Source organism: Gallinula chloropus, assembly GCF_964237585.1.
Source record: "Gallinula chloropus genome assembly, chromosome: 4".
Classification (NCBI taxonomy): domain Eukaryota; kingdom Metazoa; phylum Chordata; class Aves; order Gruiformes; family Rallidae; genus Gallinula; species Gallinula chloropus.
This window is the reverse complement of record NC_140088.1, coordinates 33,510,099-33,530,514: the sequence shown is the minus strand read 5'-3', so window position 1 is coordinate 33,530,514 and position 20,416 is coordinate 33,510,099. Positions and strand designations below refer to the sequence as shown.

Here is a 20,416-nt window from a genome sequence, read left to right as displayed (position 1 = left end):
GCTGACAACCGGTCAGGAGTGAAGTGCAAAGTACAAGGCACTACCACTTTGCCAGGATGCCAGCACCAAGCCTTCCTTAAAACAGTTGTGCACTTACCAGCTAATGGCAGGATTCTCAACTGATGGAAGAATCTCTTTACTCCACTCTCCAGAAGCACTGATTTTGAGTTAAATCTTACACAGACTTCAGAAGTCAGTGGGTCTCTGAAGCTGATGCACTATAAAAGTAGTCAACTAAACCTATCTAATCTTATCCAACCAATCACCACTACTTCATGGTGTTAAAATGACATTTTTCTTTTTTTATGCATGGGTTAGCTTACTGAAATGAAATTTATTGCACATATTTTGTTTCTAGCCTCATTACCTGAAATGAAAACCTTTAAAATTATATTTTATAACTGAAATATTAACTAATCTTAGCCATACATGGAGTGAATTGGTGGGCTCAGAACCGTTGCTAAGGTTAAAGTTTCCTAAATACGGTTTCCCAATCATAGACCACACATAATCCTGTAATTGCAGAATCAGCAGACAGAGCAACGGCCAAAAGTGGCTGGAAACCGAAATGGCCTTCCACGTGCAGCAGAGCTCCCTGGGGTTCCTGTTTGGGCCGTGAAGGCTCACACTTAACCTCTCTCTGAACAACCCCCTTTTTTTCTATCTTGTGTACAGGCAAAAGCTGCTACAGCTGCGTAAAAGTAAAATCCTGTGTGTATGTGTAATCCTGGTTACCCATTTAACATCACTCTGTAAAGTCTTCTTGTAAAACCATCACTTACAAAATCATGCTTTTGATTACACTGTTACAACTTTGGGCACGTATTAGGCCTAGTCAGTCTTCAGTGAGGCCGCCTTTCTGCACTATGAAAATTGAAACTCGTTACTGAGTTAGCAGTAAGAGCAGTGACGCCGTATCTTATTTCAAAAAGAACTTAAACCCCTTCTGCTCTACCAGGAGGGAAATCCCACTGCTGGATGCTTTGGTGTTCTCCCTGCCCACTGGTGAAGAGCTGCACTGCCAACCATTTCCCCTGGCACTTTAACCACCAGTGTTTCTTTACATAATTTGGTGGTAGCTGTCACCCTGCCTCACCCACCGCAACAGCCCTTGGCAGATCCCACAGCTGGTTCTACATGAAGAACTAAAGCTGCCACAAGACTCGGTCATTTAAGCTGGAAATTTAAGATGGTCCAAATTGCTGGCTAGGCAACACTCAGTTTTAGAAAAAAAAAACAATTTGAAGGTGCCTGATTTTTTCCTTACAGAGTTCCCCAGCTGCTCTCCTGTCTGGTCCTCAGCATCTGCGAGCTGCGGGCTTTGTGAGCAGCGTGGCAGTTGCCCGGGGAGAAGGTGTGCCGCGTGGTGCCTGGTGAAACAGACTTTTCCAAAGACTACCTGCAATGTCGGGCTGATAAATAGGCAACTGCAACCAGATAAATCTGAATGAATCAGGACAGATTAGCACATTATTCATAGTATCGCAGGACCCAGGAGTCCCGGTAGCAGCCTGGGCCGCGCTGTGTTACGCGCTGAGGGAGCACAGCCCCTTTTGCGAGGAGCTTGCAGCCCAAGTACCAGGCAAGAGACAACAGATGGCGAGGAACAGATGGGAGAGTACAAGGAAACAATGAGATAAATGAGCAAAAACTAAGTTGAAGACTTTAGCGCTTGGTGCCAAGATTATTAATTTAACTAATCATCTCAGCTGATGTAACCCTACGGTGGGGCGCCTTTTTCCAAAGGTCTTAATCGCTACACTCACAACACGTGCCATAGCGCAGACTGCGCTTTAGATAAAGGCTGGGAGCAGAGCAGGGGCGAAGCGCAGGGGTTTCTTGGCCGGTGTTTGTTCTACAAAGGGGGCTGGGGTATCTCAGGAACCCGGGGCTCAGGGCGACCCGGTTAAGCACAGCTCAGCAGGCGAAGCGCTGATCGACGGAAGGATCAGGGTTTGCAGGAGGACAGCCCAAGCCCCGCGGCCCCCGCCTCACGCAGGCCAGCCGGCTCGCACACCGCCCGGGGACGTTACGTTGGAGACGGGCGCTGGGAAGGAACCTCCCCGCGCTCCGAGGCAGCCGCACCGGCAGCTGCCGCACCACGCGCTTCGGCGGGAGCCGGCGCGCTAAACGGGTCACTCACGCACAATGACCCGGTCACCCCTTCTCCCCCGCGGGGATGCCGAAGTCCCGCCGTGGCAGCCGTCGCACCGGGGCCGGGCGGCGCCATGAGGCGAGGGGGAGGGAGCGAAGGAGTGGGGGGAGCCGGGGCACGTCCCGCGGGCAGTGCTCTAGAGCGCCGGGGGCAGGCCCCAGGGGACGGCAATCCTCGGGGGGGCGTCAAAGGCGCCCCGCCCTCGCTGGGAGGGGGCTCGGCCGGGCCGGGCCAGGCCGCTCCTCCGGCCGCGCAGCCGCCGTGCCCGGGGAGCCGTTAGCCCGGCGTGAGGTAGCGGCGCGCGCAGAGGTAAGGCGGGAAGCGCCCGCCTGGGATACCCCGAGGTGTCCGCCGCTCCCCGGGGCCACCTCACGGAAAGCGAAACCAAAAGGGTCGTAGTCGGCGGTGGCGGTGGAGGGAGGGGGGGGGAGGGAAGAGGGGGCGGGGGGGAAGAGGCGGGCAGGGGCTCCCCGCGGCGCGGCTCAGTTCGCTCCTCCCCTCAGCGCCGAGGCGGAGCGGGGCGGTGGCGGTGGGGAGCAGGGGAGCGGGCTTAATGCGCTCCCATGGCCCTGGCGCCGGGTCAGCGGGAACGGTAGCCGGCTCCGGCTGTCGGCGCGGGTGAGTCAGAGCTACCCAGGGAGGGCGGGCTGGACATGAGCCTCGCCGCCGGGCTCCGAGCAGCGGCTGGAGACTGAGCCACAAAGAAGTTTCCCCGGCGGCGGCGCGGCGCTCCCCCATGCACGCTCCCGGCCGCCGGCCCTGGGACGCTGCCCGGCAGGCGCCCGGTACCGACCCCGCCATGGAGCCTCGCGCGGGGCTGCACAGCAGCCCGGACCTCAGCCTGGCCAAGCGGCTGAGCGTGGTGGAGCTCCGCGCCCTTTTCGAGGCTCGTTGCGCTGCCGTCGCCGCCGCCGCCGCCCGGCAGCTGCCCGACCCGGCGAAGAGGAGCTGCCGGCCCCCCAACGGGGTGCTGCCGCCCGTCATCCCCCGGCTCACCGTCACCGCCGAGGAGAGTGAGGAGGCGCAGGGCAGCCCCCAGGCGAAACCGCCGCATCCGGAGAGCGGTTGGCTGAGGACGGACGGGCACCTGCAGTCCCGCAGGCTTTCCACCTCCTCGCTCTCCTCTACGGGCTCCTCGTCCCTCCTGGAGGACTCGGAGGATGACGTGCTGAGCGACACGGAGGGCAGGAGCCAGGGCATTGTGCACTTGGAGCACGGCGAGGACAGCAACCAGGTAGGGGAACACAGGGGAGAGGGGACGGTTGGCCCGGGACGTGCTACCCCCTCCCTGGGACGGCGCTGCCGTGGGACGGCCAGGAGGGTCTGCTGGGTGCCCCTCCGGCTGCCTCGGGGTCACCAGGCGCCTCCTGTTTGGAGTGAGGTCTCCGTGACCCAACTCCACGCAAACTCCGGGAAACTCCTGTCCTGGGGCCAGCAGCAGCGCGATACGGTACACAAGCTGCTGCGCCGGTTTGAAAAACGCTGCTGCCTGTTGGCTCTTCTAACACCCGGCCAGGTGTGCGCTGTTTCCTTTCTGCTGTGAAATCGTGCTTGATGTCCCAAGAATGTGTGGGGACTTTTTTTTTTTCATCATAAGTGGGTTGTTGTTTGTTTTTTTTCTTTTCCTTTTTTTTTTTTCCCAGTCTCCTGTAGCAGATCTTCAAAATAAAATTTTTCCAGGCATTTACCAGCAGGTATTTTTTGTCTCTTCCAATCCTGGAGTCTTTGGTTGTCAATTTTTGAGCTGCTGCTTGCTGTGAGCATGACAGGAGACGGGGAGGAGCTTGGAATGGGTAGAATGCATGCTTTTGTCCATTCTGGCAATAGCACATTCTTCTCAGTAAATCTCCTCTGTAATTTGGCAGCTTTCACCCATGAAGTGCACTTTTGAAGGCATATAGTTAGTTGCTTTTTCATGATCTTTAATAGATATTTGCCTGACTCTTTACAATATGCTTCTTGGGGTTTTGTAACTGAAATATGTTGCTTTAGTGAATTGCCACTCCTACCTTTATTGAGACCACAACTTAAATTGTTGTCCTACTGCCAGCTCATTGGCACTGAATTGTTTCCAAGCAGAACATATGTTTTGAAATAATGTATAAGCAAGAAGTAATTCAGCTTGTAGGTGATACCTCCAGCTGGACTTTTCTCATGGTAATTGTGGGCTTACTGCTTTAGAGGACACACAGTACAGGAGCTAAAATGCTGTGCGCAATATTGGTTTTGTTTGCATCAACTTGTGGCCTGGTACTACTTAATTTGTCCTTTTGATCCCGAGATAGATAGAATCTGGTGTGGGGGAAACAATTATTACTGTATTGTTTGGCTTTTTTAAAATACATGCTATGCTAGTGGGGATTTTGTGAAAGTAGCAGAATAGAAGTTAATGGTGCAAAAAAGGACTGTTGGATCATTTGACTCAATATCACTGCTGTTGGAGTGGGCTGTATGTGTGGTTGAATTTAGTGATAACACTAACTGCTTAACTTGTCTGTGAATATAGGTTGAAGCAAAACCCGTTCCTCAGGCAAGAAGCCATGCTGCCTTTAAGGTTTTGCTCCTGCATCTTCGAATTTGTTGGTGTTGCATGCAATATTGAGTCTTAAATCATTCATTAGAATGGCATGCCTTAGATACATGCATGTCATAATGCATGCATCTAAAACATACAGCATAAGTGGATGTGAGTGGTATTACTTTCTTTTCAATTATATGAAGTTTCTAGGTAGGTTTTAGTCACCTTTTAATGACGAGGGAAAAAAATTAGGAGAAGGTCTTTAATAATGACTTACAGGCACACTAAGAATAGCTGTATTATAAGTATTTTAAACTCTAATGGAATGTCCTATTCATTCAGGTGTGTGGGAAATTGAGAACTTCAGTATTGTTATGATAAATCAGATTTTGGAGAAGTTTTTGCATGTTTCCCAAGTTTAGTGTGGCTGCAGGATTTTTTAATGCCTCATTGGTAAAGTAAGTATTCATTCAAATACAAAGTACTCCGGGGTTTTAATGGCCGAGTTACTTTTCCATACCTGCAGTGTAGGGGAAGATGGGGCACACTGCCTATCAGGAGCCTGCATTCTGACTGATGTCCTTTATCTTGCCACTTCTGTGGTAAGTTGGCAAGCCAGAGCTGGGACTGGTACCTAGGGCTCTGAAACAGCAGAACTAAGCATCCCCAACTTTGAGACTGCCTAATACATTAAGTGGGCCGAATCTTTCATCTACTTAATGCACACTCATGTACTTCATTCCTGCTTTCCTTGCTGCATTACCCACTGAGAGCTCGAATCCTGGGAATCTGCTGTTTTCCCTGCAGTCTGACACGCTGCCCTTCGTCTCAGGTGGCTGCTCTGTGGGCTTGCTGATACCTGGAGGTGACCAGGACAGGCTTGTTCTTGTGTTTGATGTCTGATGGTACTAGACAATGCTGTGATACTAGCAATCCCTATTCTCAGCTGTCCAGTCTTGAGAGGCACTGTTTGTTTGAACCTCTGTGTGGGTTCAGCTTTACAGAATGTGCCCTTTCTATTAATTCGTCTTCAGGCATGTTGGATAAGTGCATTTTGGAACAGAAGACTTTGGTTGTAAGGCAGGCATGTACATGTGAAAATAGCTAGAAATATTAGGATAACCCAAGGAATGGTTTTGTATTCTGAAGATCATGTTTAGTGGTAAATTGGCACATTTTGTTTTCATGTATTCTTTTTAGTGTAGGCAGTTTAATAGATGAAGGCTTGATCTTAGAGTGGAACATAAAGGACAGACTTTTCTGAAGAAAACTGGAATCAGAAGTAAGCCAAACTTGGTGTTTCCCTAATTCACGAGAAATTGTGACATTTAAAAATTTCCCTTGTATTGAAATTTCTAATACTTTCATTTGGAACTGTTAGAAGTTAATTCAGAGCCTGGCACCTTACTCATAAGCTCAGACCACTGCTGGATTGTCAAGCCTACTAGACTTTCCAGTGCCAACAGGGACCTTGGAAACTTGCCCAGGTCTTCAACTGCAGGAGTCGAAGTTCTGATAATGTTCCTGTTATCGGGGCTTCAAGGCTTCCATCTGCAGATCCAGGAGCTTGAGACCTAAGCTGAAGAAGGCTCTCCCAGGCCTCTCAGCTGGAAGCTTCTTTACTACTGAGCTGGAAACCAAAACCCTGTGAAGTCTTTGAAATATTGTGGGTTCCCAAGCTGCCTGTGCAGGCCCATGTGTGAGACAGGAAACTCTGGAGTTCTTCCTCTGGTTACCAGGCCTTAAATCCTGGGATGGTAGACCTGGGAGTGCTGTTCCCAGCAATGCCTATTGGACAGCTCTCTCTAGCAGCTCAAGAGGCGAACAGAGAGTTCTCCAAGAGAATGAGGGATGCATTTAAGTGTTTCACAGAGCATTTTGGGTTGGATGAATTGGCACATCACGACATGTTACATTTTTGTTTCTTATTGAGCACAGTACGTGGGCACATCCCTGGAGCCTTAGGGCCCCTGTTGCAGGAGAGAATACCTTGGGACTGGTGGCTGATGATTACAGTACAGTTTCAGCTCTACTCAGCAGGGAAAAAAATGCTCATCATATCTAGGCAAGCCCACCTTTGAGAGAAGCTCAGTGGGTAGGTGTTCCAGTTCCTTGGTACCCGCATTTACTTTTTCAGTAATTAGCAGAGGCTTTGGAAACGGGACTGCTCTGGCTTTCCTGGAGGAAGACTTCTCAAGCAATGAAGAGCTGAGAGCGTGAGAGAAGCTGCCTCTTCTGCTGTCCTGTTAGCTGAACTTGTGGTTCTGTGAAAACCAATTGCGCATAGCTGTGTCAATGTAATTTGCATAACATCGTAGCTGGAGCTTCACAAATCCTCGCAGTTAACTTAAAAATTATTGGTTAATTTTTAAACAGCCAATTGACAGAATAGATTTTACCCTAATGACAAGAGTTAACATCCCTGCCTTCCCTTGAATTTAAATGGGAAGTTTAGCTTTTCTACCCTTGCTTCAGGCCATCTGGAAAGTGTATATACACAGTTGGATCTTGGAGTGAAAGCACCAGTGGTCCATTTATAGTAATGGAGAGAGTGCAAGAGTTGTGTATTTTTGTCTTCATTCTGTGAGTTAGCAATTTTAAGAAATAAGTAAATCTGGTTAGCACCTTCTTTGTTGGGACAGAGACTTTAAAAAGTGGTTTTCACAGAGAATAAACACCATGATAATGTGCAGCAGCCTCTTGTTCTCTTTATAGGAGAATGTTATTTACTAGATAGAAACATGCCAGATAAATCTACTCGTTCTCATAACTGTGACCTGTCATTCCAAATTCCTAGATCTGTAACCATGAGAACAGCTGACAGCTTGCTAGAGAAAAAGCAGTGCAGTTCTTGATTGTGATGATACCAGTCCAGAAACTTTGGGGGATAGCCATTAGTGAAGCTTATTTGTTTCACTGATCTTACTGTTATTTTCCATAATACCAGGCACCTTAAAATGGACAAACATGTAGAGAGGGATGCACACTTCATAAATGCAGACCAAAAGTTTCAACTACTTTGACTCAGGGGTGGGTTACATAAGCTAATGCAGTAGAATAGAATTGTTATTTTTAAATGAAGAATGGAAACGAAGGGATGACATAAGTAAGGCTGTTAATGGGTTTTTAGCCTACTTTCCAAAGGAAAGAAAGCTTGTGTAATCACTCTATCAATTCCATTTTAACAACTGCAGTAATTTCAGCTGAATTTGGCAGTGGGATAGACATTTCCAAGTTCCTTCAAGAGCTCTTTAAAGTTCCACGAAGATCAGCCTCTGGATATAGGAGAGGAAACCAAAAAAAGAGTGTTTCCTTCTCAGGTGAAGAAAGTGCAAGTTCAATGGTTGTCTCCTGTTCTGCTTAACTAGCAAATTGGCGTGTGTGTACTGACTAGTCAGTCAGGGCTCACGTGTGTGAGCCAGCCACAGCAGGTAGTGCCTCTCGTTCTGAGGGTTAGCAGGAGAAACTATGGGAGGGATCACATGGTGCTGTAGGCTGGTGAGGTTAGGGAGTGTGGAAGGCCCTCATTAAGGAACAGGGGAAGAAGTTGAAGAAATCATTGGGGGATGTGCAAGTGTGAGAGGGATTGGAGGGGTTTTGGCAAGGTTTTATAGAGGACAGCGACAAACTGTAGTTATTCTGATGAGAGTGCAGGATGGTAGATACCAGTCAAGTAGAAAGCAGGCTTTATTAGTTTGCTGCTCATGGAACAACTACTTTTAATGGAATACATTTCATAGTTTAAAAAAAATACTGATTTATAACGACAGTCCTGTATACTGAAAACTTTTTGTTGTATACTGAACAAATACAAAATGAACAGTAGTAGATTATGTTCCACTTCCCACACAGCACAGTTATTGGGTCAAAACTCTGAACTGTGAGCCTTGTCTCAGTTTAAGGATGGTTTGTTCTCCACTGTACACTCAAGAGGTGGAGTATATCAAAACATCGGCAGTATCAGTTCTGGCGGTGACTGTTTATTAGTAATGTGGATTCGTGTCTGGTCGGAAATGAGTTAGATCTTACCAAATCAGTTGACAAAGAGGCAATTAAATGTCTTATCAGTTAAACATTTCTGATCCTGGATATATCTGACAGTATGATTTACAGGTTACAAGATTCTTCTCTTCTGAATCAGTTTCCCTCTGATATGATAGTTTTCACTTTTCATATGTATGGAAATCTTGTGGTTTGGGTGTACAGTTTAAAATTGTAGGACCTCTATTAAATTTTGTTCTTTTGGATCTATTGGATTAGGTATGTTTACAGGACTTCCCGTGCATGTGCACAGTTTGGACATCCTTAATATGCTTGTTATGTCTGGAAAGAGGGAAAGAAAGCAACAGCAACTCATCATCTGGTGATGCATTCATATTTAAAAGGGGATACGTAAAGAGGATTTTCTCAGGCTATCATCGACTCCAAGTTTAAGATTTATGTGTGAAAACCCATGCTGGTCTGAAAAGGAATAAGGGTAGTGGCTGGAGCAATAGTTTGGAAATTTTGTACGTCTATGTATATTTTTGGGTTCTGCCACTCTTACCCTATTAGACTGGTTTGATGAGGGTGAACTTTTTTGTAATTGAATGTGTGAGAGTTAACGTAGACAAAAATAACCTCTCAACTCACATCTGAGGTTTATTATAAATGGAATGTGTTAAAGTGAATCAGTTTGGTTAAATGCTCCCAGTGTGATGCCATTTAATATAGCTAATATTTCTGGAAGCTGAGAATGCACACTGTATTTATGTGGTAGCTGTTCTGTTTAGCAGGGACTGAGAGAAGAACTAAGGAACATCATACAGCATTTTGTGGTGATTATTTATAAATGGGATGGCAGAAAAGGTCATGTAATCCTTGCACATCTTGGAAGGAAGACGTGATCTTGTCTTACATACAGGACTAGTAGATCACTGTCTGTTTCTCTTCTATCTTCTCTGTCAGTGCAGGTTTTTTTTGTGGAGAAAGGGGGCTGAGGCAGAAAGAATTGGCTTGTCAATCCATGTTAATTTGGATCTTGCTTAGCGTAGGTTTAAGTGCTCTTCTCAACCTGCTTTATTGACAGAGCTTCCTCAAAAAAGCTCACAAGTTGGGCAAGATGGCATTGTCTGTCCATAGCATGGCATACCTGGGGAACAAGAAGCATTAAAAAACCCCAGAAGGTGTTTGCCTTCATCAGCCTCTTCTGAGCAGAAACACAGGGCAGGGGGAGAGGCTGTCTATCCAGCATCACCCTAGCAAACACACTGTTATATTGTTTCCAGTGGTTAACTGATTCATTTGTGTCAGTAATGGCGAATGCCTTCTGGGTAACACGTAGCCACCAGCATTTGGTTGGGTTTTTGTATTGGTAAATGCCGAACTTCCCACAAGGGGTGAAACTTTCCTTTCCATTTCAAAGCATGGAAGAATGAGACTGATGCTACAGAAACCTACCCTGGACCCATCAGGCCCAGCTGCTACTGCTCGTTACCAAACCTTCTATTCTTTGGCAGGCTTGGGAAGAAGTTAGCCAAAGACCAATTGGCAGCTCATTTGAAGCAATGTCAGAGACCTGGCACGCTCCAGATTTAGAGCTTGGGACAGAATCTCCCAGCTAGTGGGTGACTATAGCAAACATGACACAGATGCTGCTTTGTGGGAGCTTGGCATTAACCCAGAACCCAGGAACACTCCTTATCTACAGGCTGAAATATCCCAGTAAAGTGGCACAGCGAATGCAAACTCTTGAAACTTTGCACCAGCCTACCAATATCACCTTTGTTTTCCTCACATTCAAGTTCACTCCTCTGTTCTTCATCAGGCTTCTGACCTCGTCCATACTTGAGCCATGTTGGTAACAGCGGTGTGGTTACAGATGATAAAGAATAGGTACAGATATGTGTTATGTCTGTGTGTAATTGGCCCTGAAGTGAGTGATTCGTCAGTCCACCAAATCATTACCTGTTCAACAGGAAGCCAGGGTGCCTCAGAACTGTGTGGCAACAGCGCAATTCACTTGTGATGTGTCAGAAGAGAATGCAGACTGCTGTAGTCTTTGTACAACTTTCATGCGATAAGGGTAGTATCTCTTGGTAATTAACATTGAGCACTACATAGAAAGAGAATGCCTTTGTTTTCCAGTAATGATAGGAAATCATAGTTCAGTCAGTGTAGCTGATTCTCTCCCATGGTCTCTGCCACACCCTGACATACAATGGTCCAGTCTTAGCTATAGCTGCCTTCATTACGCTGAACTGCTACAGAGATTTCGGAATGCTCCGAAATCACCACCTCTGCTGGAAATCTTCAAACGTCCCCTGCGCATGTGGCACAGGTAGTGCTTCTCTTGTGCTTCCAAATGGGCAGACACACTGTCATGGGAAGCTATGCGCTTCTAATGCAGGCTAGTTGAGAGCAGAATTTTGGAGGCAAGGGAGGGAAGAGGACTGTGATAGGTACAGGATACATGCAGACAGAGAGGGGCTGATTTGGATTGGTTGTGAATGCCACTGGAAACGTGAGGAGAAAGACTAGACAGAAGACCAATACTTACTGGGCAAGCAGACTATTGCTTTAAAAACCAAGGAAAACACATTCTCAAAACACATCAGAAGAACATGAGGAAACAGTATTAAGAAATTATAATTCAGTCAAGCATTGAAAATATATGAAATGAAATAAAGTGACTGCAGTGTGGGTATGCTGAAATTCTACAGTCTTTAATTATGAGCAGGCATAGCACTTGGTGCACAGAATGCATGACTCTCAACTAGTAAGCAGCTGTTTTTCACATTTCTGATCAATTCAGAGGACAAGTTACGGTTCCATAGTGACTGATGTCATGTCTTGCGGCACCTCTGTTTCTTCGTAGGTAGGTGTGCAACAAATCAGGCAGATCACAGGAAGAGAAAGCCATGACTTCCCAATTTAAGGCTGTTGAATGCTGATGTGGAGAAGTGCTTGCCCTTCACAGTGTGCCTGGGAGAGACCAGGCAAGTTGTTTATGCAGACTGTCACCACATCCACCAATTGTATTTTTCTCATTCTTGGGAGTATGGGTCTTACTAGCAGAAATGATGAACATTCATACCTGCAACTGAAGTTACAGGGAACTGACACAACACTGTTCTACAGTACTGTATGACACTAGGTAGTAAGAAAAGCAGAAATTGACACCTCAGACTGAGCTTTCAAAATTAGTGGCTATTTTCATATAAACATGTTTCCTTCAGTATTTTCCCTAAGAGATATGAATAAAACAGTTTGCGTAATAGAGATTGTGAAAATATGTTTATCGAGTTTAGAAAGTGCTCTGCTACTGCAGTGATGGCTGTCTTTTATAACCACTCAAAAATCAGTAATTCTGCTTACAGTAGATTTACAGTAAGTGAAATAAAAATGGAAAAGCCAAAGAGGACAGAATTAAAAAAAAAAAAAAATCTGTTTTTTTATAGAGTTCAGGGATGTTTGTTTACACTGAGTAGGAACTACAATATGTTATTATATAATTAAAGATGATATCATTAGCTCTGCAGAAAGGAGTAAACACTTACATAAAGTGGATAACTTAAGATTCTTAAGATTGCACTTCAATTCTGAAAATTTCAAACTTTTGAGTGCTCAGTTTTGCATTTAAGACATTATTGAAGTTTGCAAACATAATCCTACATCCAAATGCATTCCAGTAGTGGAAGGCACTGACACATGGCAGTGGTGTTTTGTCCTCCCTTCCTTTCCAAAGCATCTGCTGCACAGTGTTCCAGAGCTGGCTGGCCTGTTTAACGTGCCCATGGCTGAAGGAGGAACTCAAAGGAGAGCTGTACTTGAGGAGGCTCTTGAGGCCCTGTGGGAGATGGCCCTCTAGTATTTGGCAAACCTGGGTCACAGCTGCCTCATACAGAGCTGAGCTCTCCTGTGTCTGAAGAGAGGGTTGGCTGAACACACCCTTCATAGCCGAGCTCTGTCAATCCCTTCTGTGTGCCCTGCCAAGCCATCTCCTTGGAAGGTAACTTCTGAAGACTAATGAGCGTCTACTGCAAATGAACCTGAGGTTCTTAATATTTGGTCAGGTTGACATCTGCTCTTCCTGTAGCCTGTTCCTGCTCTGAAAGCTATTCTTGCCAAATTTCAGGTTCCTTGCTTAAATTCAAGGTTAAAAGGCTTTTCAGAGGTTTCACCAGAGATTTTGTAACGGGATTGGTGTGTAGCTTTTTCTAGCCTTGGAAACAGCTGAGGTTTTGTTGGGATTGTTTAAACTGAAGCAAACAAAATTTTGCCCCTCTTTGAGGTAACTTAGAGCCATTCTCAGGAGAATGTAACACACAGAAGCAGAAAAACTTCTCGTGCACTGATGCTTTAGTGGCTGTACAGGAAATCAGGGGGTTGAGACCTAGATCTTCTGAGAGAGACAGAGCTAGAGCAAGTCTTAAAAGGTGGCCTCTCTATTTTTCTTCATCGCTGTATAATTATGTGATGCAGTGATAGAAAGGATAAAAATCTGTGTGAACAGTGTTTGTGCATGCAGATTGGCTGTTTGTTATCTTTTGTGGGGTTTGAGTGGGTTGTTGGCTAAGTGCACTTGACCTGAATGTTCTAATCACGATAAGCTCTGCTTGCTGTGGGCTCCTTCCTCGGCCGTTCCCACCCATGCGTGTTCTGTAGGAACAGCGGCACCAGTTCCACAAAGGGTCAGCTTTGTTCAGAGGAGTGTGTAATTTGAAGAAACTGGGAAACCTTCCTACGCTCCAGCTTTCACTTTTCATAGTGCAAAATGCTGAGTGTCAGAATTTTGGGCTCATAATTGGATACAGTTTGTATTGTCTTGCTCTGTGGAATTTAGATGAGGAACTTTTATGCCTTCTTTGTACTAACGCAGCAGGAGTAAGCAATTTAATCCCAAGATACTAGTTTCGGGGCAGAACGTGCCATTCTGTTGAAAATCCTAGGAGAGGATTTTAAAGTGGAGATTCCTGACTTCTGGATGCTTTTGCCTGTGACTTACTCATGACACCACCATGGCTACCAGAGGCATTCAGTAGAAAAAAATGATGAAGCCATCTTTTAAATAGGTTAGGAAGAAGCGGGTCTCTGCAGTTCTTTCTGGCCTAATGATCTGCATGGATTTGGGCACTAATCAGGCCCCTGTAACGGTTTCCTGGCTCGTTTTTCCCCAAAGTTTATAGCAAGACCAAAGATAATATGTGACTGGCTGCCATCACCAATGAGACCATGGAGTAAGTCCTATGCTAATAGCCTGGTGCTTGTTAATTGTATGCCATCTGTCTCCAACTCTTCTTCCAGCAGTAGGACTTGCTGAAGTGACAGAAAATGAATCTTTTTTTTGATCCCTGTCATTCATTGAGATTTTCTGCATTGTCTCTAGAAATATGGCTTCTCAAATTGCCATAGCTGCGTCTCAATCCCAGCCTGCCTTTTCAGTCCTCTCATTATATAGGCCGCAATTCTGTCTGGGACAATGGATGGCTACAGGATGAATATAGCAAGTCACCTATTTTCTTTTTACAATGTATTCTTCAAAAAAAGAGCAGACAGGGCTGCAAAATCGGTCTTGGCTTGTGAAGTTACTTCTCTGTGTGGTTTGTTCCCCTGTATGCAGTGTAAGCCATAAACCACCAGCAAATCAGCGTAAGCCATAAACCACATGAAAATGGCATTCCAAATGTCTAACTTTTGTTTGCTGAGGCCCGGTGTGTTCACGTTGGTCACTCTTGGGCTTTGCTGTCTATGTCCAGTCTGGAATAGAAGCTGCTGCTTGCTCTGTGTTTCAGGAGGTTGGTGTAGGTGGCTGTGCAAGCTACAGGCATGTGGTTTGCCGTTCTGTTGCTAGCAGCCAACCATATGAAATCCTTTTAAGTTTCATGGAGGGTTTTTTTTGTCTCTTGCAGTATGAGATAAAAGCTTTGGTGGATAAGTAATTAGGTATAAAGTACTCATTTATTTTTGTTTTATTTTTATGTGGATTTGCATCTTAATAATTGGCAATTGATGTTTGTGCTTCTAAAAAGGTGGGATTTTGCTTGTAAACACATTTGTTTACCTTCAGGGCAGAGGAAACATACTTTGTACAACACGTTCACTGTTGTTGAAATGCCCACAACTCTTTAGGAAAGCAGATGCCTCGTTTCAGTTTCAGTCTTTCGTTGAGTCACTCCTGCTTATGTAAGGTCTGAATTTGACTCCCTTTCTTAAGGCTACATTATGGAAATTAAAATCTTAAATAATCCCTTGTCTGCTGGGACTACCTGCTTCTGATACGGAGGAGGAATTCAACTTGCCTTTCTTGTGTTGTTCTGTTAACAGAAATTCTCTTTTGATCCTGTAATTTTGCTCAAGGGAGAAGTCATCTTTCCTCCAGATTCCTCACATAGTTCCAAGTTGTGACTGGGGGCAGGAAGAGTTTCTGTAATCTTAGGTTTGCTCCAAAAGCAAACAACTACCTTATAACCCAGAAGGTCCTCTCACTCCTGTGGGGGAAAGTGAGGGGTTCCCGTTTCCATTTAATTCTGGGTTTCACCATCATCGCCACGTTCCATTTTTGGGCTCCTATCCCATCTGGGATGCTGGCCTCGCTTGTTCTGTTCTGATGCTAACCCAACTAGGAGCATGGTGTTTATGTTTTTTGGGGTTTGTTTTGTGTTTTTTTGGGGTGTTTTGGGTTTTTTAAAATCCTTTCAACACAGTGGTTTGGAATAATCTCACAGTTACTATGTTAAAACTCAGAGTTATTAAAGTGGTTGCTGAAGGATGTGGCTTTCCCCTAGGTAAATACCACACCCGGCTAAATAACAGTGCCTATCGCATATTGACACTTGCATTCCATTGCAGAGGGTGGGCCCTATTTGAACAGTGGCATACGTGACAGGTGAAGCAGTAACTGCTTATGCTTCTTCAGAGGAAAATGGAGGTGTGAGTTTGGAGGAGACAAAGGAGGAGAGGAAAGATGGAGGACTGGACTTTGTCTTGTGATGGATTAGAAGAGCAGATGGCAAACTGTTACCAGTGTATGTCTGATCTGTTTTTTACATGACATATTTTTAGACTCTAATAATCCTTTTCACTTAACACTATATTGCTGCTTATTTTATACTTGAATGCCTTATTTGAACACCTCTAATTTAGTTTACAAGCATTAATTACATGAATTGTTAAACAGTGTTCTGCAGTTGAGCTATTACAGCCTGCAGTTGTGGGAACTGGAGCAAAGGAAGGGCATGTGTCTGGACCTAGGTCCCACACTGAGGCAGTGGAGTTTGCTCAAATCTTTTGCAAATGAGTATCTGACGTTTTAGGATGTTAGAAGTGGAATTATCATGGTAGGAAAGAAAAAAGTTATGTAAGCACATTTTAAAAATAAATATCTGTCAGTGGCCTCTTTGTTTGTATGTGCACATGTGCATGCATGAGTACAGCAATTTCAGAAATCCTGATTGCCAGACAAGCGGTGGTCTGAGTGACTTAACTTTTTAAATTAATCTTTTAATACTTTTTAGGAAATGGAAATAGAACACAGTAAGGAGTCATGTAACTTTCTGTACTGTCGTGCAGGACGTAGGTATCTTTAGACCATTGATGATGAACTGTCTTGGTGCTTGTGATGAGAACTCCTTTAACAGTATTGGAACTCATTGATGCTGGGATCAGCCCAGTTCTGTCTGGGTGACAGGTGTCTCCTATAACTGACCTAGGCCACGATTTTACAGACAGTTGTCAAGCCGGTTTGAAAACGCATTGGTACCTCTGGAAAGCCCTTTTTTGATACCTCACCTGAGTGTTTTGGTGTTGTTGCAGATTAAAGCCACTTGTTCTTGTCCTTCCCAGTGGACATGGAGAACAATTGACTGCTCTTATAGTTATGAAAACTTGTTGTGTACTAGAAAACAGTTGCTGTGCTTAGTCCTCTCAGGACAAACAAACAAATCTTTCAACCTCAGCAATGCAATATTGTTATTCATCCCTGAACTTTTCTCCAGTTTGTCAAATCTTTCATGGAATAGTGACTAAAATGGAGCACATTGATCACAGGTAACCAGTAGATTCTTACAACAACCTTAATTCTAACCTTGTGCTTCCTATCCTTTCCTACCAGAAAAAAAAAAAAATATAGCACAGTAGTCTCCCACTGTTACATTCCTTTGAGGTAGTATCTCAAATGGGATATAGCTTCTGGGACCCTCACATGAGGGTATGTTGAAAACATACCTGTGTTCACTGGCCCACGCTGCTAGGGTTAGGAAGAGACAAGTCTTTGACCAGTTAATAGAAGATGATTTTGTAATTTCTGTCTGATGGTAGCAGTTTGTGGTGACTGGGAAAGTGTCAGTAGAATTATTTTCCTTCATATCATAGAATCATAGAATGGCATGGGTTGGAAGGGACTGCAAGGATCATAGAGCTCCAACCCTCCTGCCACAGGCAGGGACACCAACCTCAGGCCTGGACCTACACAAGGTTGCCCAGGGTTACATCCAACCTGTTCCTGAACACTTTCAGGGACGGGGCATCCACTACTTCTCTGAGCAGCCTGTTCCAGCACCTCACCAATCTTTCTGTAAAGAACTTCCCCCTAATATCTAATCTAAACCTTCCTTTCTTTAGTTTTAATCCATTCCCCCTTGTCCTGCCCTTGTCTATCCTTTTAAAAAGATGAATCCCCACCTGCCTATAAGCTCCTTTCAGGTACTGGAAAGCTGCAATGAGGTCCCCCTGCAGCCTTCTCTTCTCCAGGCTGAACAAGCCCAGCTCCCCCAGCCTCTCTTTGTAGGGAAGGTGCTCCAGCCCTCTAATCATTTTTGTGGTCTCCTATGAATCTTCTCCAACAGTTCCATATCTTCCTTGTATTGAGGGCCCCAGGCCTGGACACAGTACTCCAGATGGGGCCTCACGAGGGCAGAGTAGAGAGGGACAATCACCTCCCTGTCCCTGCTGGCCACCCCTGTTCTGATGGAGCCCAGGATACCATTGGCCTTGCGAGCTGCAAGAGCACCCTGCTGGCTCAGGTTAAGTTTCTCATCCACCAGAATCCCCAGGTCCTTCTCATCAGGGCTACTCTCAAGGAGCTCTTCTCCCAGTCTGTATCTGTGTCTGGGATTCTTCCGGCCCAGGTGCAACACCTTACACTTGGCAGTGTTGAACCTCATTAGGTTCCCCCGGGCCCATCTTTCCAGCCTGTCAAGATCCCTCTGGATGGCTTCCTTTCCTTCCAGGGTGTCGACCACACCACTCAGCTTGGTGTCATCCGCAAACTTGCTGAGGGTGCACTCAATTCCATCATCGATGTCATTGATAAAGATGTTAAAGAGAACCGGTCCCAAGACAGACCCCTGGGGGACACCACTTGTCACCGGCCTCCACCTGGACATAGACCCATTGACCACCACACTTTGGCTACGGTCTGTTAACCAGTTTCTTATCCACTGGATGGTCCACCCATGAAATCCACATCTCTCCAATTTAGAGATAAGAATGTGATGGGGGACTGTGTCAAAGGCCTTGCACAAGTCCAGGTAGATGACATTGGTTGCCTTCCCTTTATCTACCGATGCTGTCACTCCATCACAGAAGGTCACCAGATTGTTCAGATTGGAGATTCTCCTGTGGCCACTGAATCACAGGGGAGTTAAACTGGTGTTGAGCCTAGCCCTGACCTGCTGGGCAGGCTGGATACAGCTCTGTGTGTAGGTAACAGTCTGCACCACCTTAGCAAATAAGATGAAACACATGCTCAGCTTCCTTCCCAAGTGCCTGGAGTTGACTCAGGGGAGATTAACTTCTTGAAGTTATTTCCTGGCTTGTTGCCAGAACACAGTCTCTTGATGTTATGCAGAAACCACACCTGATTTAAATGGATTGGCACTTCTTGTAGTACAATTGGATTTGAGGTCATACACAGGTCACAAATGACAAATGTATGCCTTAACAAATTGTGCTTATGTTTTAGGCTGAGCCTATTTATTGCTCTATGTATAGAGAAGTCTGCATGTGTCCAGGTTTTAAGTATTCCCAAATATTCATCCTGTTTGGAACCGGTAATTCTGTGTCCTACCTAATAGGATGTTAGGCTTGTTTTTTCATCTAAAGACGTTGTCTATCCGGCTGTCCTTTTCTCATGACCGATGATGTCAATCAGTGACCTATGACAAGCAGAGGATAAATGGAGAATAGGCAGAGTTCCCCAATTGCCAAACCATGGCATAGGAAGATGCAGTTGTTTTGGAGGTTAAGAATGACTTCTTTCCTTCTGCCACGCCATCTGCTAAAGTGAGGTTTGATTTATCACAAAATTGTTCTGGGTGATGGACAGCCTGGATAAATCTCAAGCGTCAGGGCTCTGAAAGTGAATCAACTTTCCTGTAGTGAGGAACTTTCCATTTACTTCTTGGATAGTAACATTTCAGTTTTCAGCAAGACTGATGTTCTGGCAGAACCTCTTTGGTTAGTTTTCCTGAGTTCAGTATGGACAGGTGCCAGAGATCCACCCTGTCTTTCAGAGCAGAGCACAAGCTGTGAAGGTAGAGATAATGGCTATACTTATTGCCTGCTATCAAAGGTAGACATTTCAGTATCTCTTAAAACAGAAAATGTTTATTCTTAGTTAAATAATATCTTTTAGTTAACATTATTTGCTTCTATGTCATTGCTGTGAGAAAAGTAAAGGGAACCCTTGTGACAGTGCAGCTTTAAAGCCATCTAAAAATTCCTTGACTATTTTGACTTTTGGCTGGGAATGACGTAAATTGTAGATATTTCACTTGATGATGATCAGAAACAAAATGCCAATGTTGATTCCAGCAGAATAGTCAGTAAACTGTGTCTCTTGCTGTTGCGTGCAGAAAGGTAAGTTATACTTTAATTTCTCTGTGTTTCATTTTCCTCTCATTTGGAGAGAGACTGCTCTGGGAATTGCAAGTAGAATCGAGCTGTGGAGTGGGACATGGGATTTTGTGCTCCTGGTGTATCAGTCTGATACTGACCATCTGTTTCTCTTTCCTTCACTTCTTCCTTTAGTCTGGACAGAGCAAATACCCAGCAAGCTTACTAAGTACCCTAAAGGGTAGTGAGCCAAAAGATCTATGCATCTCACTGCATGGTGAGGCATGACAGAGGATAAAACTAAGGAACCTGAGGCTTCTGTCTCGCAGCGTTGTTTCTGCTTATTGCCTTATGTATTTCTCATGACTCTGAAGATTTAGCCCAGCCCATCTTGAGTGTGGTACAAACAGGAAATGAAAATGCTGCAGTCAGAGGATACACCTGCCAAGCGCTGGTTGAGCAGCTGTGGCCCTCACCCATGGTTGAGTGCAAAACCGGAAACATCAAAGGCTAAGTTCTTCTCAAAGCTTTGGAGGCTTGATGGTAAAAGAGAGGCAGGGAGAGATGGAGGTGTAGTCACAGTCTGCCTGGCAGTCTGATGAGAGGTGCTGATCAGGAAGTTGGTCATGTATCATGCAGACTGCTGTTCTCCTTTAGGAGTGTGTGTTCTCCCTTGCTGTTGATCATCAGCCTTACAGCACCAGCTGGCACTCATGCGCCATAGGAAGGTCAGCCGTGTGACAAAGCAGCCAGTGTTAGCTCCCTTGGGGACTGAGGTAGATACAAGGATGGTCGAGGCTCCCAAGGCGTCTGGCATGTGGAGATTGCTCAGTGATTTCGCTGATAAGGGACATGGTTACACTGTATTTCTTGAGTGACAGCTGACAGCATTTGAAGTAGCACAGCTGCCTTGGTGGAAGGCCAGTTAC

At 45.4% G+C, this 20,416-nt stretch overlaps 1 protein-coding gene across 1 annotated transcript in view; it reads left to right on the top strand.

Moving 5' to 3' along the window:
- Positions 1-2,891: 2,891 nt before the first annotated feature.
- Positions 2,892-20,416, top strand: part of ITPKA (inositol-trisphosphate 3-kinase A) — a gene marked incomplete at both ends in the record, with an annotated part of 39,186 nt that continues 21,661 nt past the window's right edge. Inside the window, one exon of the mRNA XM_084263106.1 lies at positions 2,892-3,389. Within this exon, the coding sequence (XP_084119232.1) occupies positions 2,892-3,389 (498 nt within the window). The remainder of the gene's footprint in view (positions 3,390-20,416) is intronic.